General features: G+C 53.5%; 6 protein-coding genes across 6 annotated transcripts; 2 read left to right on the top strand and 4 right to left on the bottom strand.

Annotated features, from left to right (window-relative positions):
• Positions 1 to 2,305: 2,305 nt before the first annotated feature.
• On the bottom strand, positions 2,306 to 3,779 carry COCSUDRAFT_63829 (hypothetical protein; the record flags this gene model as incomplete). The annotated part of the gene is made up of 4 exons (XM_005647178.1): positions 2,306 to 2,503; positions 2,815 to 2,963; positions 3,167 to 3,326; positions 3,666 to 3,779. 4 exons carry the CDS (start codon positions 3,777 to 3,779, stop codon positions 2,306 to 2,308), a joined length of 621 nt encoding a protein of 206 aa, XP_005647235.1.
• Positions 3,780 to 3,973: 194 nt separating this feature from the next.
• COCSUDRAFT_16342 (kinase-like protein) lies at positions 3,974 to 6,581 on the bottom strand (the record flags this gene model as incomplete). The annotated part of the gene is made up of 7 exons (XM_005647177.1): positions 3,974 to 4,264; positions 4,509 to 4,586; positions 4,921 to 5,070; positions 5,169 to 5,173; positions 5,434 to 5,596; positions 5,987 to 6,136; positions 6,516 to 6,581. Coding segments are annotated over 7 exons (903 nt in total), but the record flags the coding sequence as incomplete, so codon positions are not given.
• A 1,653-nt stretch (positions 6,582 to 8,234) lies between these two features.
• COCSUDRAFT_47652 (hypothetical protein) lies at positions 8,235 to 12,586 on the bottom strand (the record flags this gene model as incomplete). Its single annotated transcript, XM_005647176.1, has 11 exons — positions 12,350 to 12,586; positions 12,001 to 12,158; positions 11,649 to 11,846; positions 11,278 to 11,456; positions 11,159 to 11,222; positions 10,701 to 10,914; positions 10,062 to 10,452; positions 9,646 to 9,777; positions 9,120 to 9,286; positions 8,626 to 8,855; positions 8,235 to 8,380 (listed from the first exon to the last, which is right to left on the bottom strand). Coding segments are annotated over exons 1-11 (2,091 nt in total), but the record flags the coding sequence as incomplete, so codon positions are not given.
• Positions 12,587 to 12,906: 320 nt separating this feature from the next.
• On the top strand, positions 12,907 to 23,113 carry COCSUDRAFT_47651 (Phytoene desaturase; the record flags this gene model as incomplete). Its single annotated transcript, XM_005647175.1, has 31 exons — positions 12,907 to 13,139; positions 13,309 to 13,444; positions 13,561 to 13,727; positions 13,842 to 14,004; positions 14,241 to 14,408; positions 14,604 to 14,751; positions 14,938 to 15,203; positions 15,436 to 15,539; positions 15,647 to 15,742; positions 15,882 to 16,026; positions 16,298 to 16,556; positions 16,851 to 17,047; positions 17,170 to 17,266; positions 17,992 to 18,046; positions 18,897 to 19,029; positions 19,132 to 19,220; positions 19,340 to 19,401; positions 19,520 to 19,577; positions 19,703 to 19,791; positions 19,967 to 20,057; positions 20,236 to 20,298; positions 20,404 to 20,491; positions 20,636 to 20,667; positions 20,764 to 20,813; positions 21,061 to 21,224; positions 21,613 to 21,712; positions 21,850 to 21,943; positions 22,187 to 22,380; positions 22,633 to 22,706; positions 22,811 to 22,893; positions 23,033 to 23,113. The coding sequence occupies exons 1-31, from the start codon at positions 13,104 to 13,106 to the stop codon at positions 23,111 to 23,113; spliced, it is 3,582 nt and encodes a 1,193-aa protein (XP_005647232.1). The 5' UTR covers positions 12,907 to 13,103.
• Positions 23,114 to 23,734: 621 nt separating this feature from the next.
• On the bottom strand, positions 23,735 to 25,523 carry COCSUDRAFT_63825 (hypothetical protein; the record flags this gene model as incomplete). Its single annotated transcript, XM_005647174.1, has 7 exons — positions 23,735 to 23,803; positions 23,907 to 24,080; positions 24,265 to 24,345; positions 24,476 to 24,565; positions 24,868 to 25,002; positions 25,257 to 25,382; positions 25,506 to 25,523. The coding sequence occupies 7 exons, from the start codon at positions 25,521 to 25,523 to the stop codon at positions 23,735 to 23,737; spliced, it is 693 nt and encodes a 230-aa protein (XP_005647231.1).
• A 739-nt stretch (positions 25,524 to 26,262) lies between these two features.
• COCSUDRAFT_16208 (DUF1077-domain-containing protein) lies at positions 26,263 to 27,226 on the top strand (the record flags this gene model as incomplete). The annotated part of the gene is made up of 3 exons (XM_005647173.1): positions 26,263 to 26,434; positions 26,638 to 26,790; positions 27,024 to 27,226. 3 exons carry the CDS (start codon positions 26,263 to 26,265, stop codon positions 27,224 to 27,226), a joined length of 528 nt encoding a protein of 175 aa, XP_005647230.1.
• Positions 27,227 to 27,830: the final 604 nt, after the last annotated feature.

The following is a 27,830-nucleotide window of genomic DNA, read 5'->3' as shown; positions in this document are numbered from 1 at the left end:
GGCGGATCCAAGTTTTGAGCGCAGGCACCTTGGAGGGTGCCCCTGCGTCCTGGGACTTCATCCTAGTATTTTCATTTCTGCAGAGGGATTTGCGGCTGCAAGTTTTCTGCAGCCCAGCATCCCTCTGCAGATGTGTGGGGGGTTTGAAGACCCCGCCTGTCAGGGAAGTTAACATCTAATTGCTGCACAAATTCAGTGGCTTCTTTGGAAAGCACTGAAATTACCTGTAGAGGTCCTCACTGGTGCGAGTCGCCTTTGCAGGCTGACTGTGGCACCCCGTGCATTGCTTTGCTGGGGGTCTGAACGGTTTTCGCATGTACTGATATACACCACGTATCATCCGCTGCAGGCAGCTTCCCGAGCTGCTGCAGCTGCGATGTATTCAAAGAAGCAAACTTACATGTGTGAGGCCCTTTGCGGGTGGGCTAATCAATTGCGGCACGTATCGCTTATGAAACGATTTCATGCAAATGCTTTGGGGGACCATAAATCTGTTTGCTAGTGTTGGTTGAATGGCGTGACTGGTGTCCAGACAGGGCCTTTGTACTTGGCTTTGCATAGGGAGACTGAAAGGGGGCACCGAGTGTCCCCAAGGGCTAGAACGTCCCATAGCAAGCTGGCGTTACAAACCTGTTGGACCCTGCCACAATAAAAATAAATTGGATCCAGACTTTTCTTGCCCTGAGGCCCTTGCAAGGTTTCGTTTGCATCACTGGCAATCTTTTGCGGTGCCAGAATTTGAAGTACAGTCCTAAGCAACTGCCTGTGCGTTTGCTTTTATGTTGCGCTGCCATCTTTGTGTGCAGCTGCTGCTCAGATGTGGACATCAGGCTACCAGTGGTGTCTCATGCTGTTTACGATCCCACCATCAGCAGTGATGCTGGTATTGCAAATGCAGTTGAAAATTTTTATGTGTTGACTAGCTTGGGCAATTTGCCAGTCCTCTGCCATGTCTTGCTGCCATGCGCATAAATCCCGCCATCCAAATGAGAATTGCAATTGTGGAATTTCTGATGAAGTCAGCATCCTGAAATTTGTACTCGGAGCTTCTGGGATTTTTTAGCTTTGAGTGGTGGGTTGAAGTATGCCATGCATGATGCTGACATCACCTTACTGAAGGAGCCCATGCATGCTGATATGCCTTAGCAATTTTCATTCATAGCAAGCTCCAGAGTGGAGACGTTCTTTAAAGCGCCTGTGTGTAGCAAAATAATTTGGCCATTTCAAAGAAATTCTTGTCACCTGGGGCTGTGCTAGACACTCCATTTTTAAATTCATTTCTTTGCTCGACACCGCGTGCATGCCGTGTGTATTTTGGCCTCTGATAGGCAGGGCGACTTGCAGATTTGGCAGACATTTGACAACCCTCTGGGTGATGTGCTTCCTGTGGGAGTTGCAATGTGATTTCAAATATGTATATAGGAAGCGCTTCATTTACATTTGATGGCACGCACTGGCGGCCACATGATACAGACTGCCTGTAATCTTTGTAATTTTGCAACAAGATCTATGTTCGAGTTTGATCCTGATCTCTTCTGACCACCATCCTACTAAAGCTAGCGCTACACGACTCTCAGATAGACACCACAAGTCTGACACGTGTGCACACCACTGCAAAGCTCCTTTGCAAGCTAGCTAATACATCGGCTGGTGCTAGCAAGTAGACACCTGCAATTACTGCATAAAATCCCGCAGAGCTGCATACGGCGGCGAGACAGCCAAAACCCAACTGCTGAGCCTGCATCGACACCCACCACTATCTGAAGAAACCACCAGTTCCCCACCCTGACGTGGCCGATGCATCACATGGATCAAGGCAGATGACAGAAAGCCGGTGAAATGCAACACCCCTGCATGGCTGCCCTGGGGAGGCCCAGCTCTCGGACTTGGATGGACAGTCTCTGACACCTGGCACGCGCTCCCAAAAGAACGACCCATTCCCGGAGTACCAGCACTGTTTTCACAGCCGCAACAGAGATCCAAGGCCGCTCAGACAGCACTTTTAGTGTGTCTTGGCAATCCCAGGGGCTTCTGATCTGCCCAGTTACTTTGGCAGAAAAGCTCCGGGCAGGCCAGAACCCTGTCCCATAATCCGTGACCATACCAGGCCTGTCTTTGCAGCCTGCCCTTCCTGCCAGGTCTTTTCAGGGTTAGCAGGTCAAGCTGGCGCCTCAGGGTCCAGTGGATTACAATCCAGAAGCCTGAACCCCATCCCAGAAGGGACCCCTCCCCCCCTAAGAATGAATGAGGTTGGGCCTTCCCCAGGGCCCCCCCTTCCCATATTAACGAATGCTGGCGCCGTCTATTATGTGGAGAAGTCATCGTCGGTGCGGTCTCCGGCGTGCGCGGTGCTGCCGGCAGTGTCATCGAAGCGGAACTTGGCCAGGCCTTCGCGCAGCCGCGCCTCCAGCGAATCCTCGGCTGCCGTCGGCCTCGGCTGCGGCCGCACTGACCCCGGGTCCACCCTCTTCAGCGCTGCCCGGCCCGCCATTATGTCCTGCGCCTGTCATACCGGCAGCCATAGTTGTCAGAACTCCCCAGGCTCGATGTAGGGGTTACAAAACACACCTAGATCTATATGCACATGCTCAGATAGTATACGCCCCCTGTTTCCCGTCTTCTCAATGCAAACCATAGTGAGATGTCCTGGCTGTGCAGATGAGCGCTGTGCCAAGCCCCATGACACCCGCAAGCTGACATAGGAAGCAATCATGCAGCATTGCACACATGCAGAATCTAGGTGCACTGCCTTCAGCGCTTGCATTGGGAGTTCAGAGTTGAGTTTTGGTGCCAATGAAGTGCATCAGGGCTCACCCGCAGGGCCACAGGCTGGGCTGCTGCGTGCTGCTGAAGGGGCGCCCTTGACGGCGCCTGCACAGGTGCCGGCACATGCTGCCTTGCAGCGGCTGCCTCCCGCGGCGCCGCCGCTGCATGCCCACCGTTTGATGGCTCGATTGCGCTCACTGCAGTGCACACAGCGGCATTCAGCAAGCAATTGATGTTTCCAACAATATTCTGCCCTCAACCACGAACCTCCATTCTTGCTGCTGGCAGCCTGTGCCTTCCTCATCACCACATGAATCTGGCATTATCACTGTAAGTCCTTGTTGGCAAGGCAGGATTCAGGTGGGTGTCAGGGAGGCAGAGATATTTCGTGTGCGCCTACCGGGCGGGTTGTCGGGGGGCGAGCGCGATTGGGAGCCGTCGCGGGCGCGGCCGAGGATGGCGGCCAGATTCACGGTCTGGCCGCTGGACAGCTGCCGGAACAGCTCCTCCGAGATGGTGTCCAGGTCCGCCGGGCAGCCCGAGGCGCTCGCCGCGCTCACCTGCGCACAACACCAATTGGGCACCTCAATCACACAGACCCCCATTGCCGTGATATAATGATGAGAATAGACGCTGAAAGCCAGACATTCCTGAAAGCTACAACATCACATGAAGGACATGCATGCAATGGCAGGATGCCTGTGGTGCCTGGTTGCCGATGCTGCTGCAGGAGAGGGCCTCAACCAGGCACTTGAACGTGGCATAATATAGTAATCATAATATAAAGAGAGGGCTTGGGGATGGGAAGCTCGTGGACAGGCTGTGAGGGTGTCAGGATTTAAAAAAATTATTGCAGCCAGGTTAAAGAGGTGCAGGGGGGATGAGAGCAGGGGCCGCACCTGGGTGAGGACTTTTTTTAGCTGCTCGCGGGTCAGCCCCACGAGGCAGTCTGGCGTGGCCGGAGCGGCCGCTGCGGTGGGCCGTAGAAACGGGTGATTCAGCAGTTCCTGCATGACAATACGGGACATCCTTGTCAGCCTTCACAGCAAGACCGCGGCAACCTGGCAGTATAAAGATATTATGTCTTCTGTAACCATCTACCTTCTGTCTGTGGGGTCAAAGCGGCGCAGCCTTGAACAGCAATATATTTTCATGGAAGTATGCACTGTTTAGAGATCACATCTCTGATCATTAGCATTGATGGAAGTCAGTGCCGCTGCTTGTAGAATGCGATGCCAGCCGGCAAGCCCATCCGGAGGAAAATAAAGGTGGGAAAGTTTGCCTGCATGGAGATGCGGGTGCGGGCGTTGCGGTCGAGGCAGCGGCGGATGACGTCGGAGAGGGCTGAGTTGCGGAGGGGGGGCATCGCGACGCGGTGGGCCGGGTCGGTGATGGCATGCATCTTCTGGATGAATGCCAGCGCCGAGAAGGGGGTGTGCCCGTACACCATCTGGTACAGGATGCACCCCAGGCTCCACACGTCCGAGGGGCGGCCCACCTGTGTTAATTCCCCATTGCAGACCCTTCAGCCGGGGTTGCTGACGATTGATCGAGGCATAAGAAAAGCATGCTGCACTTAGGGAAGAAAAGTGCAACAGCATGATCTCCTGGCATGCCTGTGAGGAGGCAGGTAGGATAGGCACAGACTGCGAGTATCCCACAGGGATCTGCCTCCTTGAAATACGCAGTTGCAAAGTTTGAGGCATACATTCTTGTGCTCTCGAGACAGTAGAATATTTTACCTTCATGGGTGGCCCGCCGCGGATGTTGGTGGCGCCGCCCAGAATCGCCTCCGGAGACATGTAATTCAGCGTGCCCACCTGGACCATGGAGAGACACACCCTTGTCAGTGCCATCCCACGTCAAATTTGACCATCACCTGTACAGAGGTTGCAGCCAAATTGGGTGCTGATTGGGAACTGCAAGTCATGCATGCACACGAATGCTGACTGACAGTCAATGATGACAGTATTCGCTAGAGTGCAGATCTGGGTGCCCCCAGTTTGATTTTGTCATGCTTGGATCTGGCGAGTTCAAGCAGCTTATGGGGCAGCCTCGACCTGCAGCTAGTCTGCAGACACACCCCAACTCTTGGCAGCTATGATATGAATATGGGAAGAATACTCAGAACAGATGTGGCTTTACGGTGCCGACCTGGGCCTCGCGGGCGATGGAGGTAGTGTCGGAGGAGATGGCCTTGGCGATGCCAAAGTCGATCAGCTTCAGCTGCCCCTCCACCACCAGGAAGTTGGCCGGCTTCAGGTCGCTGTGCACTATGCGCGCCTCGTGGATCGTGTGCACCGCCTGTGACACGCATGCATGCAGACCCGTCAGCTGCATGCAAGCCTTGCATGTCATGCTCAGACTCTCTTGATTGTCACTGTAGAATACACCCTGGAGACTTTTTCTTTTAAGTGGGTTCCCGCAGATATTTCCCCCGAGTCAGAGAGTAAATGTTTGACCCATCTGCAAGCTTGAAAGGATTTAATTTTCCCTGTTGTTTCCAGCGAGCACTTTAGCACATCCCTCACTTGCCACTTACCAAGCGGGTGAGGCATGCCTCTGCAGCGCATGGTGCTACTTAAATGGGAAAGGGTCATTTCAAGGCATGTCAAGAGCAGCAAGAAGTAAGGCAAGGGGTGGGATATGCATGAAGGTGGGCTGGACGGCGCGCCTGCAGCATCTGCTGCCAGTAGAGGCGGATGAAGTTTTCGTCGAGCTCGGTGGCGCCGCCCTCGCGCTGGTTGGCCTCGTGCCGCGCCAGCAGCCGCGCCAGATCTATGTCCCCATACTCCAGCACCATGTAGATCAGCCCCTCCCCACGGATCACCTGCGATCACTATTAAGCTCATGCCCTGGCTATGAAGACTTTGCTCATTCCAGACTCAGGGCAAGCACAGCGAGAAGACATCTGAATGGGCGCACTTCAAGGACGCGGTCTACCATACAGTACAGTACAGTACATATAACAGGCGGCCACACTCAAGTTCAGAAGGCATCTTGGGCTCCTCCGCACTATAAGACAGATAAAGATTGCCTCCATGCGCTCACACATCCGTTCAATATGACAACAGGGCTGTGATGGTGTGGGTGAGAGCGTTGCCACAGATATTGATCATCAGACCAAGTCGAAGTCTTTGAGGCCCTGGAGTGTAGCGACAGATTCCTCCCGCCCACGGTCCAAAGGAAAGACTGACAAAAATAGTATTGCGAGGGTCACCTCGGCGTCGATGAGCTGAATGATGTTGGAGTGGCCGCGCAGGCGCTGCAGCAGCGTTATCTCATCGATGAACCCGGCCGCCGCCTCGTGGTCGCGCCCCGTCAGCCGGATGCGCTTCAGCGCATATATCTTGCGGCTCGGCGCCATCACCTATACGCGCATGCATGTAGTCGTTATCACTGACTAGAATCTTGGAATTAATGAGTGCCCCCTAACGATATTTATTGTTTATTCCACGCTGGCAAACCATGTGATACATTATGGCCACCTATAAACAGTCAAATGAATGATTGTGAATGCAGGCTCTTTGCATACTGCCTTCAAGCGCTCACACTCCTGCCAGACCACTGCAGATCTGCCTCCACCAGTCCTCAAGCTCTGTACATGTACTCTTGTGCCATGGCACGCTAATTTTCTACCCAACAGCCTACTGGACAGAATAGGCTGATGGGCCTCGCTGTCATTCCAGTGAAAGGACAGTGTCTGAGATGTTTGCCAGCATGAGCGGGTGCAAGGGCAGCATGCGCACCTTGTAAACCTTGGAGGAGCCTCCGCGGCCAACGCACTCCAGCTTTGTGTAGCGCGTGCCCCTCACCACCACAGTGTTCTCGTCTTCGCGCACCCTCCGCACGCGGGGAGCCTGCCCCTGCCCTTGCTCCTGCACCGCCCAGAAATCCTCGTGGGACTGGATCTTGCTATGGCTTTAAACTGCATTGCAACAGACAATGTGGGCTTGATTGAAAGCCAGAATGGGTCTTGGAGGTCTGGCTATGAGGCAGGTACCATCATAGGAATGGAGTCAGTCATACTCCATCGTGCATGCTTTGAGACTGCGTGCAGGCGAGAAGATCAACAGCGGCACCTTTTGAGCAGGCTCCTGGGCGGCCGATGGCGCGGGCCCAGGCTTCTCAGCTGGCTGCTGGGGACGCGCCTGTGCCTGTTGCTGCTGCTGGTGTGGTACTGAGATGCTCGACAGTGGCTGCCTGTGACCCGGAGCACATCACCCACCTCAGACACTCTGTTTCACACTCTCTCAAAGCAGAAAAGCTGCTGCAGTGGCTTGTTCAAGACTGCCTCAATGGCCTTGAAAGTGAATCCCCGAGACGAGGCATCAATAAACAAGCTGTTTGCTCAAACCACAGAAATGTTGATGAGGCTGCCACTAATCTAGACATATGCACCGGGAACGTGCACGGATGTATTGCACTGGTGAAAGTGTGAACCCACCTGGGGCGGCTGGGGGGTGGGCCCATGACCTGTCGCCCGGGAGCGGCAGCCTCGCTGCCGGCCGCAGGCACCACTGCAGCAGCGGCCGGCCGCGCTGCAAAGGATGGCGGCGGCGGCGGCGGAGGCACCGGCCTCGGGCGCTCGTTCTGTGCTGCTTCAGCTGCAGCGCTCGACCTGTGCATGACATGACATGTTTCATGGCATGCTTAAGTTCTCACTACATGACATGTTTCCAGCCCCTGCAAAGCAGCATTTAATTATTTGGGTGTGCGGCAGGATCATGTCAGGCAGGAGCATGCTCACTACTGCTATGCAGTGGACATTGAAGGTGGCAAGCAATGTCATAAGAGGGTCTCACCGAGCAAGGCTTCCAGACCTGGACAGGGGCACTGTCTGATCAGGGTCCTGTGCAGCTGCGGCAGCTTGCGTTGCGCCATGCGCTGGTGCACTGCTCCGCGCATCACTGCCTGATGACACAGCCATGCACAGTTCAGCGCACACTTTTTACAGATTGCTCCACAGCAAAATGGCCAGGTGTTTCGCATTTGGTAGCAGAAGGAACGTTTCTGGAACGAAGACGATGCACTGAAATTGCAAGACAGAGTGCACACCTGACGGGGCAGCGGCAGCGCTGGAGGGGCGTTGCAGGATGGCAGTGGGGCCGTCTGACACAGCCATGGCTGCTCTGCTGGACCCTTCACCCGGCCTCCTCATCTGGACGTCCTCTGCATGGCTCTGCGCCTGCACACACGTCACCATTCAGTTTGTAGGAGTGCTGATATCACCATTCTTGAACTCACCCTGCTGATCTCCTAGACTGAGCCACGCCAGCATTCTGCATCCCTGCTCCGCATGTCCTGCAACATGGTTCCCCATCACATCCAGCATCTGGTGTCAAGCCTGCAGTAAAGGTTAGCATGCAGATTAGGAATCCTGATCCAAAGTCTCACTCATGCTTTGCACAAATGACTGCTGAAAAGTCAAGGGCCCACCCGCAGAGGGGCGATGCTCTGGCGGCCGCGCAGGGCTTTGGCTGCCAGCCCGCCATTGATGAGCGGCACGGTCTCATCTGCGTCGTTGCTGCTCGGTCTGGGCGCCAATACAGGCCCCCTCCTGCTGCTGCTGCTGCGCGGGGGCGGCTGCGCCCCTATGCTCATGGGCGGCACCCGGCCCTGGTCCGCCGCCACCGGGGGCCGCGTGCGATGCACAACCTGCGTGTCATTTGTATATCGTCTCAAAGGTTCTCCCTTACAGTACAAGACCAAAGCATGCCAATCTCTCCTGAAGTAAGATAAGACAGGCAGGGCGGGATCTTAGTGAGCCCTCCGAATGCTGTCTTTGAGCTTCAGAGGCCTTCACTGGGCTCTCTAAATGCTGAAGAAATTCTGATTGCACTTTATTCCAAGATGGACACCTGGAGAGTCTCGTCTGGGCTGCTGGTGGACGTGCTAGCTCCCTCTGGGGGGCCTCTGTTCCGCGCCGCAAGTGCAGATCCTGCTGCATCAGCATTGCTCACTGCAGCACGGTTGCTCTGAGGCTGCGCGGCAGCGTCCAGCTTGCCGTGCCGGTGGTGCACGGAGCCGTTGGGCGTGGTGACCACTGTGTACCCCCATTGCGGGCTTGACTCCTGCCGAGCCCTCATCTGCATTGCCATCATTGCAAGTCATTAACACCCAGGTCGGAACCCCCCCATTGTTGCACAGATGGATGCTGAAACGAGGCATGCTTAATTTTTTGCACTTTTAATGTGCAGCAACGTCTTCCTTGCCAGGCAACATCAGCTTGAGGATAACCAGAAATGATGCATGCTCGCTTCTTCTACTTGTCATATCTGCAGCAACACATGCCTTGCCAGATAACTTTCAGTGTGAGGACAAGTTGGGAACAAGGCAAAGAGTGAGCGCACATCAATGTCGGGTGATGGCCGGCGCTTGGGACCGCAGGCATTGGCGCCCTGGGGTGGGCAGCCGCTGCGTGCGTCCGCCTCCGCCTTCCTCTTCTTGCCGCTGTCGGTCAGCGCGGTTGCGGCGCTCTCGCTCTGCAGGACCACCCTCGCAGCCCCCCCTCCCAAACCTGCAGAGCAAGCTTTCGCGCTCAGCACTGCCTATTTATGGTCCTGTGAGAGGATGAGGCACGCCAAGGCTCACTGATGTTATCTTTGCAAAAGACACCACATCAGTGTGACAAATGGAGCAAGGCAGTTGGACATCCATGACCAAGAAGCAGCAGTGCTCGTCCAGATAGGGCCACTGGGCTCTAAAAACAGCACACTTGCCAAGAAATCGAAAAAGAGTAATGTGAAGGGTACAAACTGAAAAGCTGCACAAATGGAGTCATGCCTGTGCGGCGGGGGCCGGCTCGGAGGCCGCTGAGGGCGGGGCGGCCGAGGCCGGGGCGCGGCGCGCGGTTAACCATGACCATTGGCTCCTCACCGGCCGTCGCTGCATGCTGCTGCTGCAGGTGCACGCTCGGCCCGGCAGCCATTTCCGCCGTCGTGCGCAGCTTCAGGTCCAGCGTCTCAGCCTCGCCGCTGCCCGAGCTGCTGCTGCTCACATCCGTCCGCCCTACGCCCCGCCAGCAGCTCACCTCTGAGAAGATTTGTCCCTTTTCATAGAACCACGCTGTCCCTTTTCATAGAACCACGCTGTCCCGAGCCGTTTTGCTCAACAGTTTGGCATTTTTAGGCGCACACACTGTGGGACTTTGCAGAAGCCTGCATGGTTCCATGGCGTTTTCTGACAGCCGCAGGCTGCCGGTGTCACTGCATGCGAGGTGCGTCCTTGACAGACAGCTGACAGGAGCAGAGCTTGAGAAGGACAGCAAGACAGCCGGCAGCGGCGCAGTCAACAATCTATGGAGGGCAGCGACGTTGGGGGTGTGCCTGTGAGGGCGGGGGTGGCAAGGCGGGGGTTGTTGTTGATTGTCACAGTCGCCTCGTCGCTCGTGCCGGAACCGCCGGACAGGCTGCTGTGGGACGTGTGCGCGCCCCCAGCCGCCCCCCGCCGCACCACCACCGTCGCTTCCATGCGCGCAGAGTTCCCCCCGTCCGCTGCTTCCGTGTGCGCGCCAGGAGCCGGCCGCTCCTGCTGTGTTTGTGGTTCGGCGTTGGATTGTGTGGTGTCAGGCGGTGAGTCCTGCTGGGTCTCGCAGATGGGCGTGAGGTGGTCTGGGTGGGGTGCCGTCGCCGGCGCTCTGCTGCTGACGTCAGCGGTGACTGCCTCGCCGGCTGCGTCCCTCTCCTGCTTGCACGCACACATGAAGTCCTCGATCGCATGTCTAAAAGCATTCCTGGCTGTTTCCTCCTGCCAGGCAGTGCTGTTGGCTGCTCCAGCAAGCCCTACCTTGCAATATGGTGATCATGGACAAAGCAGCATGACGAATACACAGAAGCCCAAGCTGTTATTGAAGCAATACGGCGCATTTTTGCGGATTTCATCAAATACCTTCAGTGGAAATTCTAGGGTGTCAGCTTTGAGATGCGGCGCACCAGGGTGCTGGCGGCATTGTGGCTGAGGGCCATGTCGAGGGAGTTGGTCTGCGTGAAGTCGCGGATGCGGCGGTTGGCGCGAGCCGCCGGTGTCGGCAGCAAATAAGTGGTGGCCGCGCTCTGCTGCGCATTCGCAGCGCCCACCCTCTTCGTTGTCATTGTTTCCCCCGCCTTGGGGCCTGCCGAAAGCCTCGCCTCTAGTGCATGCAGCTCACTGCGCATGTGCAGCACATTATATTAGTCACAGTAGAGAAATGCTGTTATACAGTCATCTCTAGAAGACAGAAAGCAAGTTTTGGCTTGGTCTTGTGGATGTGGTGGAACAACAGGGGTGGACAGTGGGAATTTGGCAAATCGAAATGGTGCGGTACAGTCACCTCGGAATGACAGAAAGCAATGGGTGTGCCTGGAATCATGGGTGTATTGTAAGGAAAAGGGTGGACGGTACATGTGGGCACCTGATCGGCTGGGCATCCGCCTTGATACCCTTCCTCACAATGGAGAGCGCCCTGTCCGTCTCACCTGCAGGTAAACAACAGGCACTGTCAATGCAACTCCAATGCAAGGCGTCAATGACAAGGAGTCAAATGGAAAGTGATAAAGCCCAAGTGGCAAGCGTGGCTGTGGATGGGCTTGCCTGCGCTGATTTCCAGGGCTGCCCACTCTGCATAGAGGCTGGCAGACACCGATGCATTCCCAATGTTCTGGTCCTTCAGTGTCTTGTATGTCTCCCGCGCCTCATGCTGGTTCCTGTACCTGTTCGCAAGCAGCCATTTCTCTTTCAATACAACGCTAAGGGAAGCTGCGAACTTTGACAGTTCGGCATCCTCAAAGGCCAGCCATGTGTCCACTCTGGTAGCCTTGGGCTCGCTCAAGTCACCGATAAGTTGGAGCTTCTCATGCAGACCGAAAAAATCAATTATATAGCTGAGGTATTGCAAAGCCTACCCCTGGTGACGGGCATAGCCCAGCCACAGCTGCAGGTAGGCCTCGCTGTTGCGCTTGGGCAGCACTCGAGTGGCCCACTTGTACAGCTGGAAGAGGGAAATGGCCTGCCTCCCCAGTTTGGCTCCTGTGCCTAGCTCCACTGTCACATTGGCGCCTGCTCCTGCCAGAGCTGCCTCCTCATTTGCAAGAAATGCCCACCTGCCAGCGTCATGAGAAACTGTCTCTATGCTTGCAATACACTTTTGTGGAAAGCCTCAGAAGTGAGAATGTATTCAGATTTCCAAAAACTTCGCTTGGTGTGGCACTGTTCAAGTCCCGTGTTGGTATTCTAGTGAGATTTACAGCCTCTCACCAGGACTCTGCAGCCTTGCTGTCTAAAGGGCTGCTTGAAAGGAGCGCAGTGCTGAGTGTGTGGCGCTGCGCTTGGAATGGCTCCGCTGCAGTGTCTTGACACAGCACATAGGCGCGTACATCATCTTCCCAGCTCTGTGATCCAGTGTTGCGAGCAGCCTGACCAAGGACCAGCAGAGTGAGGGTGGTCCTTTACTACCAATCTTGCTATATGCTTCGGTGCTGCTGTGCCTCAAGACGACTTTTCAGTCGTGTCCATTTCGTAAAACGACGCATAGCAAAGAAGAGTATAAAGAGATTCGTAGAGCTGTCAAGGGCGGGAGTTCAATCCACAATGCAGGGCACTGTACCTGGACACTTGTGGGAGTGGCTAGAGATTTGCAACCGAAGCCCGGCGTTCCAAGATTGCGTGGCTTAAGAGGAGGAAGTTTCTGAGTGCTGAGACTTTCTTGTGGAAGCATGTTATCCCTTCTCCCCAAGACTTTGCGTCCAACTGATCCCAGTCCACTGAATGGTTGTACACGTAGCGGCCTTCCGGCTGGCCCCACATTCTCCTTGTCCATGATATCTTGAACAGGTGTCTGCGCATTCATTCCGGGTCCGAGCGTACCTCCTTATTGGGCCTTTTCTGTCCTAACCTGACTGCTACATCACCGAATGCACCTAAACAAATGCACGTCTCGTGCACGCGAGACGCCCATGAAAGGAAAACCTACCTCTTCGCTCCACATTACAACTACATACAATGCTGTCTGATTGTTCTTTCTAGATGAAAATCGAGAATTCACAGCCCTAACAACGGCTAGAATTATTAAAGCATATACCCCGCGAAACCCTAGGGCTTACTCACATCATCGCTCTCAATTGATCAAACATCCCAAACGGCTCTCCAGTATGTTCTTGTGGAACGAAAGATAAATGATTCGGCACAAATTATGCTTGAAACGCTCTGGTCTCTAGCTGGGCCACGCTGCCCTTTAAAAGTTGTTACGACAGGCTGATCTGGCAGATTATTCTGACTGGAACAAGCCAGGTGAGAAAACAAAGTGTCAATCATGACGCTGTGGGTCACTTCTAAAATTTAAAGGAAGAGAAGTAGGTACCATGGCTCACGAGGACGACGATGACTTGTGGACTGAGGTAAGTTGGGTGTCGACAGCTGCCATACTTCTCATGCAATATTATGAAAGAAAGAATTGCATGGAATTTCGTATCAGTCATCGGCAGCACGACTGCTCCGGGGAGCAATGTCGATGTCCCTAAGCCATAGCTTGGTACTAAGTGTCCAAGCCTGAACTGCTCACTGCAGCTCTACGGGGAAGCAGCACCATTGGAGGAGCAGAGATCAGCTGCAGTCAGACCGGATGTAGCATTGCCAGCGCCTGAGAAGCCTCCTCAAGCAGCACTGCCTCCACCCCCACCTGCAGAAACTTTACATCCACAAGGTGCGCGCCCTCATATACCTTGCAGACCATTGCTGATCATAAGATTATCTGCTGTTTGAAATGTAAGGAAAGTTCTTGGGCCGCCTGGCTGATCCACAGATGTGCGCTTCTTACAGAGCCTAGCGAGAAAGCTGTAGGAGTTCAGGCAGCAGATGCGGCATTCTCTGAGGAGGCGGCAACAGAGGGGGGAGCTGGAGCCCAGGGCGGAGAGGAAGAAGACGATGATGACTTGGACATTCAGTTGGATGGACCAGACACAGCACAGGAGCAGGCTGACAGCGAGGTGCGCTTACATTAAACTTGAACACTGGATTTTGCAGGATTTAGCAGGCATCCGCAAGAATCAAGAACTCTTCACTGTTGCACTTGATTATTATGTTCTGTTGTGTGCCTGCAGGATGACGAATTTGAGGTCATGCTCGATGCTGACGAAGACATTGGGGAGCCGGGAGGCAGCGCACAGCAGGCAGCAGAATCCGCGCACATGTATGTGCGGCCAGGCGCGGACACTCCTCAGACTCAGCCCAGCTCGTCAGCAGGCACAGCCACGTTACGAACAGGTGCGGTCAAGCAGAGCTATCTAACACTAGCATGCATTGCAGGACTCTAGAATTAAGCAAAGGAAATGCTTCCCATATGCAGGCAATATTACGCTGGATGCGTTACATCATACTTGTCAGAGACATTCTTACGTCCATGTAAACATTGCTCACCGATTTTCCCAGCCTCACGTAGTGCATGGACTCTAGAAATGCTTGTGTAGCTGTGTCTGATGATGAATCTGGTTATGTCACAGGCAGCACGGGTGCAGCCGCGGGAGGCCTTTCAGCGGAGCCTGCGAGCATGGTACCAGGCATGATGTCAGCCCCAACATCCTCTGCTATTGTACCTGCGCCTCCCAGAGCACCTACCGGCCCGCCCCCTGTTTGGCCGCACACTCTGCAGCGCTACGTGCCGCCTCAAGGTCAGCATTTTCATCATCACCTTACTGCTGTTTGGTGTGCACTGTTGCTTCTTTCGCTTCCACTGGACCTGTGCAGCTTTCTGCGTGTTTCAATGGCTCTAGTAGCAATGTAGCTAGCAAGGGGCTGGCGATTTAAGAAGTCGCGTGTGCAACTGCTCTCCTTGCAGCTTGACACAGGGGTGTATATGGCTGCAGGGCTGGGGGTGGATGAGCCGGTGCTGCCGTCAATGGGCAAGCCCGGGCAGCGGATACGGCTGCCGGGGCAGACGCGCGTGATGCACGACGAGTACAAGGAGTTCCTGGCCCTGGGCCATGGCGACATCTTTGACCTGGACCCAGATCTGTACGCTCCTCCCTTCCCTTGAACCTCACCTGCCCCCCGAAATTGCCCAAACTCTTATCATGGCCGAAAAAGCTGTTGAGCCGCCTCCTCAGCTGCTCTGTATATGTGGCTGGGAAATAGAGAGAAAATTAGCAGGTCACTAAGGTGCTCATGTAGCTGAAAGATGCATGTGTCTATCCCATGCAGGGTGCTGGATGCACCCTGGCGCCACCCGGGCGCTGACGTGTCGGCCTTCTTCAACTACGACCACAGCATGCGCACGTGGCGCGAGTACTGCAAGAAGGTGGAGCAGTACCGCCTGCAGTTCACCATGCAGAAGAAGATCCAGACTCTGGACGCTTCTGACTCCGCGATCGACCCCGACCTGCCCCCAGAGCTCCGCGCTGCGCTGGCGGCCGAGCGCCGTGATCAGCAGCCGGCGCCACCGCCGCGCCGACCTTACTCCGCCCAAGGTAAGGCACCTTTTGCTGCTTTCTTTGCATTGGACCACTTTATGATGACATCATCCTTGATGAACAAATGAGGCCCTTCTGGCAAACCCACCCACTGTCCGGGTAATAAATGCAAATGTGTCTGATGTCAAGAAGCGCGCAGCGTGCCCTGAGCTGGAAGTATGTGATACAGTAATAATGCAGGTATGGTGAGTGCCAGCTCATTCATGACCTGTCTATCTCTCTGTGGCAGGTGGGGGCCGTGGACCGCGGCCGCCATTCAGGCAGACAGAGAGCAACGCTGTGGTGCTGGCTGGCGCTAGCACACAGCAGGCCAATGGCAGGCCTGATGACCAGGTCCGCCTCACCCACAACATTCTGCTCTGTTCCAGAGGTATTCTACCAGATCTCTATGCCCCGCTGTTGGCCTATAATATGTGTGCTGACTGCTCCTTGGTGTCCAGGGGAACTCTGGATCTGGACCCAGGGTCGCCAATGGCCAGGGGATCAAGGTCAGGCTGTCCAGCGGCGAAGTCAAGATCAACTTGAAGAGACCACAGGTGTTGTCCGCCTTCTGACGCATCTCTGATTGCATTCTAGTCAATGGTTCCCACCATACTCTGAAGTGCGACGGAGAGCTCATGCTGTTCTGCTGGAGGTTAACACTGTCTGTCTGATGTATGCAATGTCTGCACCCAGGAGAATGGGGTGAAAGGGCCACAGCCACCGCCGGGGCCAAAGCCGCCGCCGGGCCGGCCACCGCCGAGACCCCCCAGCGTGCCTCCACCGCGGCCCCCCAGCGGTCCCCCACCTGGGCCTCGGCCGCCCCCCAGACCGCCCCCAGGTGCCCTTCTTGCAGGCATTGCATGCTGCCAATACAAGACATGCATGCCTACAAAGCTTACCTTCTTTTGGCCTAGGGAACAGGTGCAGATGATCTTGTTGCAGATGATCTGCAGATGCTGGCAACACAATAGATACATCAACTCCAGACAGGGGACTGGGGGAATTTGCCTACGGGCTGGTGAGGTGGAGCAGTCAAAAGATTGCATGATAAATGGTGATAGGAAGTGTTTGCTTGGTGTGGATGCTGACAGCAGGGTGTGGGGTTGCAGGTGCAGGATTTGAGGGGCCAGGAATGATGGGAGGCATGGGGGGCATGCCGATGGGCTTTGGGCCGATGGGCCCCATGGGGCCGATGGGGATGATGGGGGGTCCCATGGGCATGGGCATGGGTGGCTCCATGATGGGCATGGGCATGCCGGGGGGTCCCATGATGGGAGGACCCATGCTGGGGGGCCCCATGATGGGTGGGCCCATGGGGGGCCATCCCCCCATGCCGCCCATGATGATGGGCATGGGACCTGATGCCATGTGCGACCCTCCCTTATATATTGATTCCTTACAACTCACTTACCCTTTCTGTCAAAAAACTTGCTGTTGAGCCTGTTGAGGCAAGTCAAATATCAAGGGGAGCAGAATGAGGAGTATAGTGTTCCACAATATACTCCCCTTGCAAATATCTTGTAAGCCTGCTCAGGCAGGGATGCAGCTTTGTGCATCACCCCATCTGCGCAATAATGGTTGTTGCATGCATGCACCAAATTCTGGCGGCGCGAGGAGATGATCGGAAAAGGAGAGTGAAGGGAGCAAATGTGGTATTCACAGGATGGGCAATGGGCCGGGCTGGGGGCGCAGCAGGAAGCACAGCCTGGCAGAGCTGGGCATCACAGAGGAGGAGTTTGAGGAGTACGCGGCCAAGAAGCCGACCGGTGGGGACTCGGACGTGGGCGCTGGCAGCCTGGCCATGGGCATGGACGTGGACCCTGCCAGCCAGCAACCCTCCACCAGCAACCGGCGGCCAAGTGCGCTCTTGACTTTGCAATATTTTCTTGACCATGTGGAGCTTTCAGGCAGACAAGAGGACTGATTAGCATATCTTGCACTGAAGTGTAATGTTGTGATCTCAAGTGCGATCTGTGCGCAGATGGCAGCGGCTTTGCGGAGGCGGGCGGCTACAGAGGGCGGAGGAATGGCGACAGCGGCTCTGATGATGAGCACGGCAGGGACCGGCATAGAGACCGGTGAGTTGACAAATCCTGGACTGGTGCATGCTTTTGATACAAGATAACACAGTCTGCAAACAGCAGAGTGATTTGCAGACGGCCAGAGTTTGTGCGAGCTTGGTTTGTGTGCGCCAGTATGCGGGACAGCGGGAGAGAGCGGCACAGGAGCAACCGCAGGAGCCGCAGCAGGAGCCGAGACAGGGACAGCAAGCGCAGCAGGCACGCTGATGATGGCCGAAGGCGCAGGTCATAGCAGTGACTGCGCCCTGGTGGTCCCTCCACGTGGACACATCTCCAGTAGAGTGGACATTTTCAATTGTATACATGCTTATCTACGTCTAAACTGGGCCTAATGCTTAGTTCATGCTGCTGTCCCGGTGCCAATTAACAGGCATGTCTAGAACTGACATCACAAGAGCTGACTGTTTTACAGTCAAATAGGTGTTGGCTGGTTGACTGAAGGAGAACGACTGACATCCGATGAGTCCTTGTTTGAAAAATAGTTCACGTGCAGTGGTGGCTTGTAGTGCTCTGGAATGGTCGGTGAGGGATTGCAATCATTTGCAATTGAAGCAATGCAGTGGTATACCATCTTAGACTGGAATCATTCCTGACATTTGTTGAGACATATCACATGCAAGGTACATGAATAAAGAAATATCCTCCCTGGCACCCGCCTTTGCAAGTGCCACACCTGGAAACGTTTAAATTAAATTTGATAGGGTTGAGGACTGGTACTGGAGGAGTTGGAGGTTCAAGTCCCTCAGGTGGATCATTGCACAGAATAAGGATCGGCGGGTAGGAGGTCGTGCAACACCTGCGAAAAGCACTATAGTCGGGGCATCTTCTGTTCCATTTTTGGCTCGAGGTTGGGTATGACCATGTGCGTTATGATTTCTTTCAGGAATACCATCCTGTGATGGCGTCAATGTGTTGGTCCTCATTTGATAGGAGCATCATGATGGTGTTTGCTGATCAGCAAACACCATTTGCATGAGTTTCTCTAGCGTCGAGATACTGATCACTAGCTGCACGTTGGGTGGTGTATTAGTGCCAGATGGATTGTTCCTTTGAGGATCAATAGCTTCAATCTTCTTTCTGCGATCGGCGTTTCAATAAAACTTTTCCTTAAGCTGCATCTGTCCTGCAGGAAATCCGAACAACAAGGCCTCGCGCCCTCAGGATAAACCCTCTGATATTTTTAAACCCTGGAAAAGAGGATGACGCCGTGGCAAAGCGATCGTCGTCCTCAGATCGATAGAACCAGACTGTTATCGATAATTGGAAATTACTTAGATAATTGAAGACAAGAAGTGAACTCACCTCAAGAATTTATCTAGGACAGAAGCACTAAATTTGTGAAGAAAAGCATTAAGTAAAGCGCACAGATGCCGTGCCCTGGCACAGCTGGGTTGCAGGGCTCTGCAGCGCACGCTGCAGGATGTCCCATTCGTCAATCTAGGAGCACAGTGTTGCATCATGCTTTTTCAACAGCAGTGTCGCGATCCACATCTCGAACTAGACATTTGCAGGTGTGCAGCAAAATTTTCCGAGTAGTCTACCTTTGCAGAGGTGCCCCTACCGATCTAGCAATGACCTTTGTTGTTTTAGATATATAAATTGAACCAAGGGACGTTCAATGGAACAGGTCGTGGCCAAGGACTACCCAAAGCCTGCGTTTGAGACTTCAGGACCTTTCCTAGAGGCTGCAATCCTCTCAGCAAGGCTAAGAGAAGCTCCCAGACCCGAAAGGCCTCTGCGAATAGCCATTGCTGGAGCTGGTAAGTTGCAGGTTGCACAGTCCATGCTCGTTGTGCTGCGTATCACAGACCTTGGTACAGTCACAACTAGGCTCTATTCTCAGTGTTGGTGGTTGTGTGCAGGTCTAGCTGGTCTCAGCACTGCCAAGTACCTGGCGGATGCTGGCCACATCCCCATTCTCCTAGAGGCGAGGGATGTGCTGGGAGGAAAGGTGAGGAACATGGAGCATGTTTCTTTTTGCTGAGCTGCACTCACATGCATGGCAACTGGCTCGTGGCTATCATATGTGCAATGACATCATACCTTTGACCTGTTGGGTCGCCACTGTAGGTTGCTGCCTGGAAGGATGAGGATGGGGACACATATGAGACTGGTCTGCACATTTTCTTTGGGTGGGTTTGCAGATTCTGCATCAAACAACATTGCATGCAAGTGGCAGCCATAAAGCTTGCCATTGTTTCTGACAAAAGCAATGCTTTCAACACCACATGATGGCTGTGTTCTGTGCAGGGCATACCCCAATGTCCAGAACCTTTTTGCAGAACTGCAGATCACTGACAGGTTGCAGGTAACATTTTGATACTTATGCCTGAACTGCCAACCATTCTCAAGACTGAGGCCACTGTGGCATTCTCCAATCACTGGGTTAGCGTCATCGATCTGGATCTGAGGTGCGACTTATGTTTGCTGCAGTGGAAAGAGCACAGCATGATTTTTGCTTCCCGGGACATCCCAGGCCAATTCAGCAGATTTGACTTCCCACCTTGGCTCCCTGCACCCTGGTGAGTCCCCTTCAATTATAGAATCCTTCTGCTCCAGAACCCGTCTTGTTGCCAAACACTGTCAGCAAGAAGCTGTGCATGTGATAGGAGTGCGCGCTTGTAGTCGTATATTCTGTCTTATGGACTGTTGCAAGTTGGATTTGTTGTTTCTCATAGAAGATGCTTGGGACTGCAGGAACGGCATTCTTGCCATCTTGAGGAACAATGACATGCTGACCTGGCCGGAGAAGATCCGCTTCGCCATTGGCCTTTTGCCAGCAATCATTGTGCGCTCATTACCGCCCATGCATGACACTTACTAGCCCTTGACCCAGGATCATGCAACCTTCAAATTGGCTCACCACTTTGCAAGCTTGACCTGTGAGGATGGGCGTGTGATTGGTTGTTTCCTTTAGTAACAGGAGTGAAAAGGTGATTTCAACGTACACGTGTTGTGCCTCGCAGTTTGGCCAGAGGTATGTGGAAGAGCAGGATGACAAGACGGTCACAGAATGGATGGACAAACAGGTGAGCTGGCACTTCTCTCCTTGAGCTTTCTGTTCTTTTCTTTGCAGCGCTTCGCGTGCCACTCAGAATGCCTGCTTTGTTGCTGAGGGAGCATGTCTGTTGCAGGGTGTGCCGAGGCGGGTCAATGATGAGGTGTTCATTGCCATGGCAAAGGCTCTTAACTTCATCAACCCCGATGAGCTCTCCATGACATGTGCGCCCCTGCTGCTGCCCAGATCCTGTTAATTCAAGTGTTACAAGAATATGGAGCTTGACTCTTGACAAGGCGTTGCTTTGCTGTGCAATCCGAATCACAAGATTTTGTGAGGAGTCTGATCGAGTGTGTTTATTTGTGCAGGCATATTAATCGCCCTCAACCGCTTCCTACAGGTAAGACCTGGTCTGACTGATGTGCGCTTGTGCATGGATGTCGAAACATGAGTATTGTGGCTTCAATTGGTGCTTAATTGGTCCAGTGCCGTGCAGGAGACACATGGCAGCAAAATGGCTTTCCTGGATGGAGCCCCACCCGAGAGGTAATTCCATATCCATTGACCCTAATTTAAAATTCCTTCATCGTCAATCTCAACCTTATTGTCAAGTAAAGCACCTTCCAGATTGTCCATGTCTGTTCTGTGCCGTGCGCACAGCACGGGATGCATGCATGCCAAGGTTCAAATTGTGCCTGCATAGTGCTGGCTGAGCACGCAGCACATGAGGCATGCAGGGAGCCAAACATCCGCAATGGAGAAATGCTTACTAATAGGTTGCGCATGCGCGCAGGCTCTGTCAGCCGATGGTGGACTACTTCCGCGCGAAGGGTGGGGAATTCCGCTACAACTCGCGGCTGCAGGAGTTTGTGCTGGGCGCAGACGGCCGCGTGGACGGTTTCCAGCTGTCTGACGGATCCACTGTCAAGGCCGACCTCTACGTCTCCGCCATGCCTGGTAAGAGCTCTTCTGTTGCATCCCCAGTCAATGCAGTCTAATTCTCATGTTGATGGCAACGGTCACCCGTGCTTTCCCTGGTGAATTCGCGACCATTTTGAACCTTGAGGCATCGTCAATGAAAGCCGCGCTCCCAGATTCCTGAAGATCTGCTCCAGTCTCAAAGAGATCTTTGCCCCAGGCCCAGTGCATGTACTCTGCTTATCATGATGGTGGCAACGGTGTGCTTTACCTGCTGATGCGCGTGGCACTGCATTAGCCACTCACAAATTGCTTCGCAGGACAGGGACCTGTTCAGCACAGCACGTGGGAGACAATGCCTGTTCATGCAATCATGGGTATTATGAAAAAATAGAAGAAGTGTTGTGTATGAGTCGTGTGGCTGCAGTGGACCCCCTGAAGCTGCTGCTCCCACAGCCCTGGAAGGAGATGCCATACTTCACCAAGATGTCAGAACTGAAGGGCGTCCCAGTCATCAACATCCACATGTGAGCCTTCCTTCCTGCATGGCTCCTTTAAGCAGCTTGGTCTTTTATTCATTCATCCTCTGCATCGTTCATCATTCTGTCAAAGCACTCCTCATTCACTGCATACATTCCCTGATCAGGATATTTGTGGTGTGCAGCTGGTTTGACAGGAAGCTGTCAACAGTGGATCACCTGCTCTTCAGCCGCTCCGATCTGCTCTCTGTCTACGCTGACATGTCCACTTGCTGCAAGGTCTGTGGCCATTCCACATGCTCTCCTCTCCTGCATCTAGAACGACTGATTTTCCAATACCATATAACTGCTTTTCACTTTTGGACGAAGAGATGAGGTCACATTCATCGTCGGTGAGCATAACATGTTCAGCAAAGATCACAAGATGACACTTTGGTTTGTCATGCATGTGAGCCTTTTTATTTGATGACATCTGGGATTTTTTTGGAGAATCTCATGCTTGCTGGGCTGGTGTTGCTGCAGGAGTATGCAGATGAAGAGAAGAGCATGCTGGAACTGGTGTTTGCGCCGGCGGACAAGTGGATTGGGCGCAGCGATGAGGACATCATTGCAGCCACGATGACAGAGCTGGAGCGCCTATTCCCCACTGAGATTGCGGCTGATGATAGCAAGGCGCGCATCCGCAAGTACAAGGTCGTCAAGACCCCCCTCAGCGTGTGAGTCACCTCTCCTCCACCCTACATGTGATGCATGCAAGCAGCTTGCCCAGCTCTGCACCATCTGCTGCAACATGGGCGTGATCCGCTTTGTCGTGCTGATAGAGAGGGCAAGGCACCCAGTAACACGAATCGTAGATTCAGCATAGCTCTCTGCGCGAATTCTCAGTTGCTCCTGCTATCGGCTTCTGCTGAAAGTCTGGCTGCTGCCACCATAAGCTTCCTCTGAAGCTCTGTGTGGGGTGTCTTCAGGTACAAGACAGTGCCTGGCTGCGAGCTCCTGCGGCCGTCTCAGAGGAGTCCCATCTCCAACTTCTACATGGCAGGTGGGTGTTCTAAATGATATGCCACCGCAGATCCATGTGGCCTTTGCACGTTTTAAATAAAGGAAGGTTCTTTCATGAGTGTGAGTAATTTTTTCTTTGTGCAGGTGACTTCACAAAGCAGAGGTACCTTGCCAGCATGGAGGGAGCTGTGTTCTCCGGCAAGTTGGCAGCACAGGCAATTGTTGAGGTAATCTATCTCATTAACTACTTTTTGTCTGAACCATTTGAGTTCTGCATTGTGTTGCTCTGGACTGCTGCCCGGCATCTACTTTTCTTGCTGCACTGCTACAGTCAGCAGCGCTTGATTATATGCTCCTGCGGTGCAGGACTGGAATTCCAAGAAGAACCTGCCTCCCCCTGTGGATGCTGAGACCCCACAGGCTGAGCCTGTCCTGCAGAAGGCTTGAGGAAGTCTTCGTGCTCTCCCTAGCAGCAGCAATTGTCGTATTGAATGTATGCAGCTAGCAGTAATGCCAACGATGACCTATAATTTAAGTTCTTGTCTTCTCAACGTCTGCATATCTGATTCTGCATTTTCTGGGTTCCTCTCTGCGTGGACTGCACTTGCCGGACACCAGAATGCTGTGATCTGTGGTGTGACAATGGCACCTTGGTGCAAAATTGACATAGCGTAACCCCACTGCAAGGGTATGCGAGGATGGTTTTCTTTCTTTGGGTGCTTGAGTTGGTCACTAGAAAAAGCTAAGTCTCTTGAGGTCTCCCATTTGTATCATGTGAAATAATGAAGTTACAATGCATTATGGCTTTTGAAGTACATCATTACAGTCGAGCTCCGGGACAAAATTTTAACAGATTTACAAGGACCCGTTGAAACGTCACCAGAAATGTCGTTTTATGTCTGGTGCTGACAATGCCCTGGCCATGCCTTCTTGTCTTGCATTCTCTCTTCACTCAAAAGTTGTCACATGGTGCACCAGTGCAATCTGAAAAAAATCATGTGACTCACAATAGCAAAATTAAGGTGGACGGCAGCTTCCAAAAACAGCACCTCTCAACACTTCAGAATGTTAGCAGTCCCACATTGAAGACGTGCTGGATGGATCCTCCTGAATAGCTTTAATGCATCGGTCGTAGTACTGCACAGCACACAAGGACTCAGTATCTAGTCAACCCATCAACCTGATTATAGAATATCTGCCATTCATGTGCTGGTGCTGTCTGTGATTCCTCATTGTGCACAGCTCGGAATATGTGAGTGCAACTCGCCTCTGCTGCCCTTTCAAGGTCCCCAAGATCGGTGTAGAGGTCACCGATGGCACCCAGCACATCCACATCACCAGATGCTTCCTCCAGCTTGGAGGATAGCTCCAGGCTCTGCTGCAAGGCCTTGAGGCTCCGCTCCAAGTTGCCATCCTGCGCATGCAAATTCATCAAGCGCGTAGGCATCATCTTCTGCAGATCTCCTACATGAAGATTGCCTGCAACTATCAAACATATGGAGGATCACAGGCAAGGGGCGACCGAAGCATTCGGATTGTGCTGGCATATTTGACCTTGTCACTCTCACAGCGCTCATGCAAAGTGTGAGGATGCACACCGCGCGGTATCCGCGCGCCAGAAGCCGCAAGACTGCGCGCTCTGCCCTCACGTCCATCAGCTCACGAGCAATTTTCAGTGCCTGCAGACAACCACCACATCAGATCCATCTTGCCGGCAAGAGACGATCTGAAATGCCCACTGCTACTCTTGTACTCTGCACACCAAACGCAGCAATGCGACACCTTTACATCAAGCTCATGTGCACACACCTGCCTGGCTGCAAGGACAGCCTCGCCGGCATCATTTTCTCGCAGCGCCTCCTTCCCCTTGCGCAGCAGTCCTGACAGTGTCCTCCTGGCCTGCGAACAGCCCAGCGCACTCACATCGTTCTGCTCACAGCGCAACAATCCGGTCCTAAAGAGGCCTCTTGTAAGCAACATCCCATGATCTGTGCAAATGGCACCCATATCCTTGTGTTTGGAAGCGCAACAACCCAGTTCCTCAATTGGTCTCTGTTGCGCAACACCCCATGATTTGTGCAAAAGGTCTCCAAACTGCCACCAATGTTCTGTGCGTCCCGTCCCATGATCTCTGCAGTTTGCGTGCTGAATACTTGTCTTGTGAACATGGGGGTTTGACCACAGGGGAAAGAGCTGCCCACCTGCGCCATGCTCATGTTGTCGGGGCCGTAGCCCTCCATGGGGTGCGCTGCTGCCGGGGCATCGAGCGCGTTCTCCAGAGCGTTCCTGTACGCCAGCACTGCCTCCCGGTCCTCATCTGCTGAGCACACCAGCTCCTGCACAAATTTATCCGCCCGCTTTCAGCCACTGTGTCCAAAGTTTGCAGGGCATCTGGCATCGGCAGATCCTAGCTTGTGCAAATGCCAGGTGACACTGCCGAGAGAGCATCAATAGAATGCCCATGTGTCAGCCAATGCTCATAGAGTCTGGCGTCAACGCATCCTAGCATGCGCCAATGCTACCTGAGACTGCCGAGCGCGCAACAGTAATATCCAGAGAGTGATGCTCGGCGGGAGATGAGGTGGCAGACCTCGACTGAGCTGCGCTGGAGGAGCTCAGCGTTGATCTGGCGCAGGCGGTTGTTCAGCCCCTCCACCTCAATCCGCCGCCGCCTCGCCAGCGTTCCCGTCACCAGGCATCCAACCAGCGCAAACGCCTGCCAACTTAAGAATTGCAATGAGCATCTCGTATGCACCAGGTCCTCCTCCTAAAGGGACAGTCCAGCCTGAAAGGTGCATGACTTGGAAGATATATCTGCTGCAATTGGTGGCAGGCACACCTGTAGCCCAATCAGCATCCAGGCAGTGCTGTGGGGGAGGCGAGGGGGCAACAGTGGGGATGAAGGGGCTTCTACTGGAACCAGCTGCTGTGGCGTGTGAGCCTTGCCACGCCAGGCGGCATGCACAGCAGTGTGCAGAGCGCTGCGTGGGAGAATTAAGGCATCAGAAACTATCACAAATCTGATGGAAGGGGGTCTTGAACCCACAGAAACGCCAACAGCGGCTTCAGGTACATCCCATTCCACAGGAATATTTTACCGTGATTGTCGACGGCCCCTTCGGCTTAGATGCAGGAGAACGGATCCAATAACAGCACTTTCGCGTCCAGAACACGAGCATTTGCCGCTGAGCGCATCCATTTCAGTCAGATGGACTCTATAGTAAGTTTAGAGAAAGAAAAGAAAACCCAAAGCAACAGGCATGAAATGTATATGTCTTTAGAAACTCAATGTCTACCAGCAGTGAATCCGTGCGTTGAATTTTGTTGAAGATCCTAACTTTTCAAGGATACCGGCGATGTGATCTCCTCGTCAGCATTTCCTTCCGCAACGCCGTCTTCTCGGTGCGATCAATGTCCAAGACCACCATGAGAGTCACGTAGCATTCCCTGACACCAGATTTGTAGACTTCGTCGCTCAGTGAAGTGTTTAGAAGGTGAAGGAGTGCCAAACCACCGTCAAAAAAGAGTGTGTCCCACCAAACTCATACTAATTGCCTGGACTAAACAGCAAGCTTTGGAAGCCGCACGAGGAGAAGATGTCTGAGTTTTTAAAATACAGCGTGAGATTTGAGAGCAACCAGAGTGGAACGGTTGATCGCAAGCACGTTGGGGATCCCCCTGGCTATGAGCCAACTGCAAGCAGGGATGTGGTAAGAACTACTGCTGCTTTATGGCAAAGGAGGATGGAGATTACCTTAATTTCAGATCGTTACAAGACAACCAGCCCCAGTCGTTTCAAGGACGTGACAGGCATCCTTTGCAAACTTGAAGACCGGCACTCTGTGAACCTAGAGTTGATCTTGCCAAAGCGTCCCTGCAGAAATCATTGGGATGTGTTTTTGTTGTGCTACAGGCAGCCAGTACTTCGTCACAGGGCACAGCTCCAGGCTTGCTGGCAGCCAAGCAGGCAGCGCTGTACAGCAGAGCAACTGGGACAGTGAAGAATATTGGCTTCATGTGCTTCATGATGTGGATGAGCGGGAGCCAGATCCACTTATTTAGCATCATGATGACGGTATCCGGCATTTACCAGCCACTTGCAGCCATCATGAACTCGAAACAAAGTAAGTCCACCAAACCTAACCCGTTCCCATCTTCCTTTGAAACAAGAAAGTGGAACCAAGTTGATCGAAGCTGACACAAGCACAGCGGACAGAAGTTGTGTGCGCATTCATAATGCTCGGAAGCATGATCCAGCTGCTTCCTTGCTGAGCAGCATTGTTATGGCAGCATCTTATTGAGGGCAACCCATTATAGAAGAGGAGTGACAGTCGCATCTGGTGTGCAGTGTTTCCAGCGGAGGCGTCAGAGGGCGGCAAGCTAGAGGTGCTGATACCAAGGCTGCTCTACTGCCTCATCCAAGCAGGAGGGCTTGCCTTTGGGTTATGGAAGCTGAACACAATGGGTCTCCTGCCCACCCATGCCTCAGACTATGTCTCCTCCCTCAAGGTCCCAGCCAGTCAGGAGTTCTCGACCGGTGGCGTGCAGCTGCCCAGATAGCGCTGCTTGCTGGATCTGCTGAAACCTGTAGAAGGAGTACAATCGTTGATGTTGTGGACAGCCAGACACTGTGCAGTTGTTGCCAATGACAGCTGCCTTGGAATTGTGCATCATCATGATGCTTGCTTACTGCCATAGTTTCGGTAGCACACTGCACCAGTATATCTGGAATACCGTATCCTTGATCAACAAGTTGTATCACGCTGTGCCATGTGGATATTCCTTTTTTCAGCAAGAGCAGCGGCATGCAAATTCCATCCTGGATGATGCTGGCAGGCTCTTTTGTGAACACTTCCATTGAATGGAAGTTAACGTCTAGACTGAGATCTCAGGTCGATTATATATGATTCTCAAGAATTCGAGTGAATTTTGTTGTGGCAACGAGTGTGCCTTTGGGTGTCCGACAGAGTCTGTTCTAAAAATGCTCCACAGCAGTTCCTCAAACTCTAGAGCTCTCGATCGAGGTATCAGAATCCGGATGCGCAACGCGCATGCATGCAGCTGCAGATGGCAGATGCCTTGGCCAGCAGTAGCTATATCGGCAGAGTGCCAACTGCATTGGTCATTCAATGCAGTTGGCATGGAGACATGACCTGCAACATAC

The sequence above is a fragment of the Coccomyxa subellipsoidea genome (assembly GCF_000258705.1).
Source record: "Coccomyxa subellipsoidea C-169, whole genome shotgun sequence".
NCBI classification, from domain to species: domain Eukaryota; kingdom Viridiplantae; phylum Chlorophyta; class Trebouxiophyceae; family Coccomyxaceae; genus Coccomyxa; species Coccomyxa subellipsoidea.
Note: the sequence above shows the minus strand (reverse complement) of the source record. Positions and strands in the feature narration are given on the sequence as shown.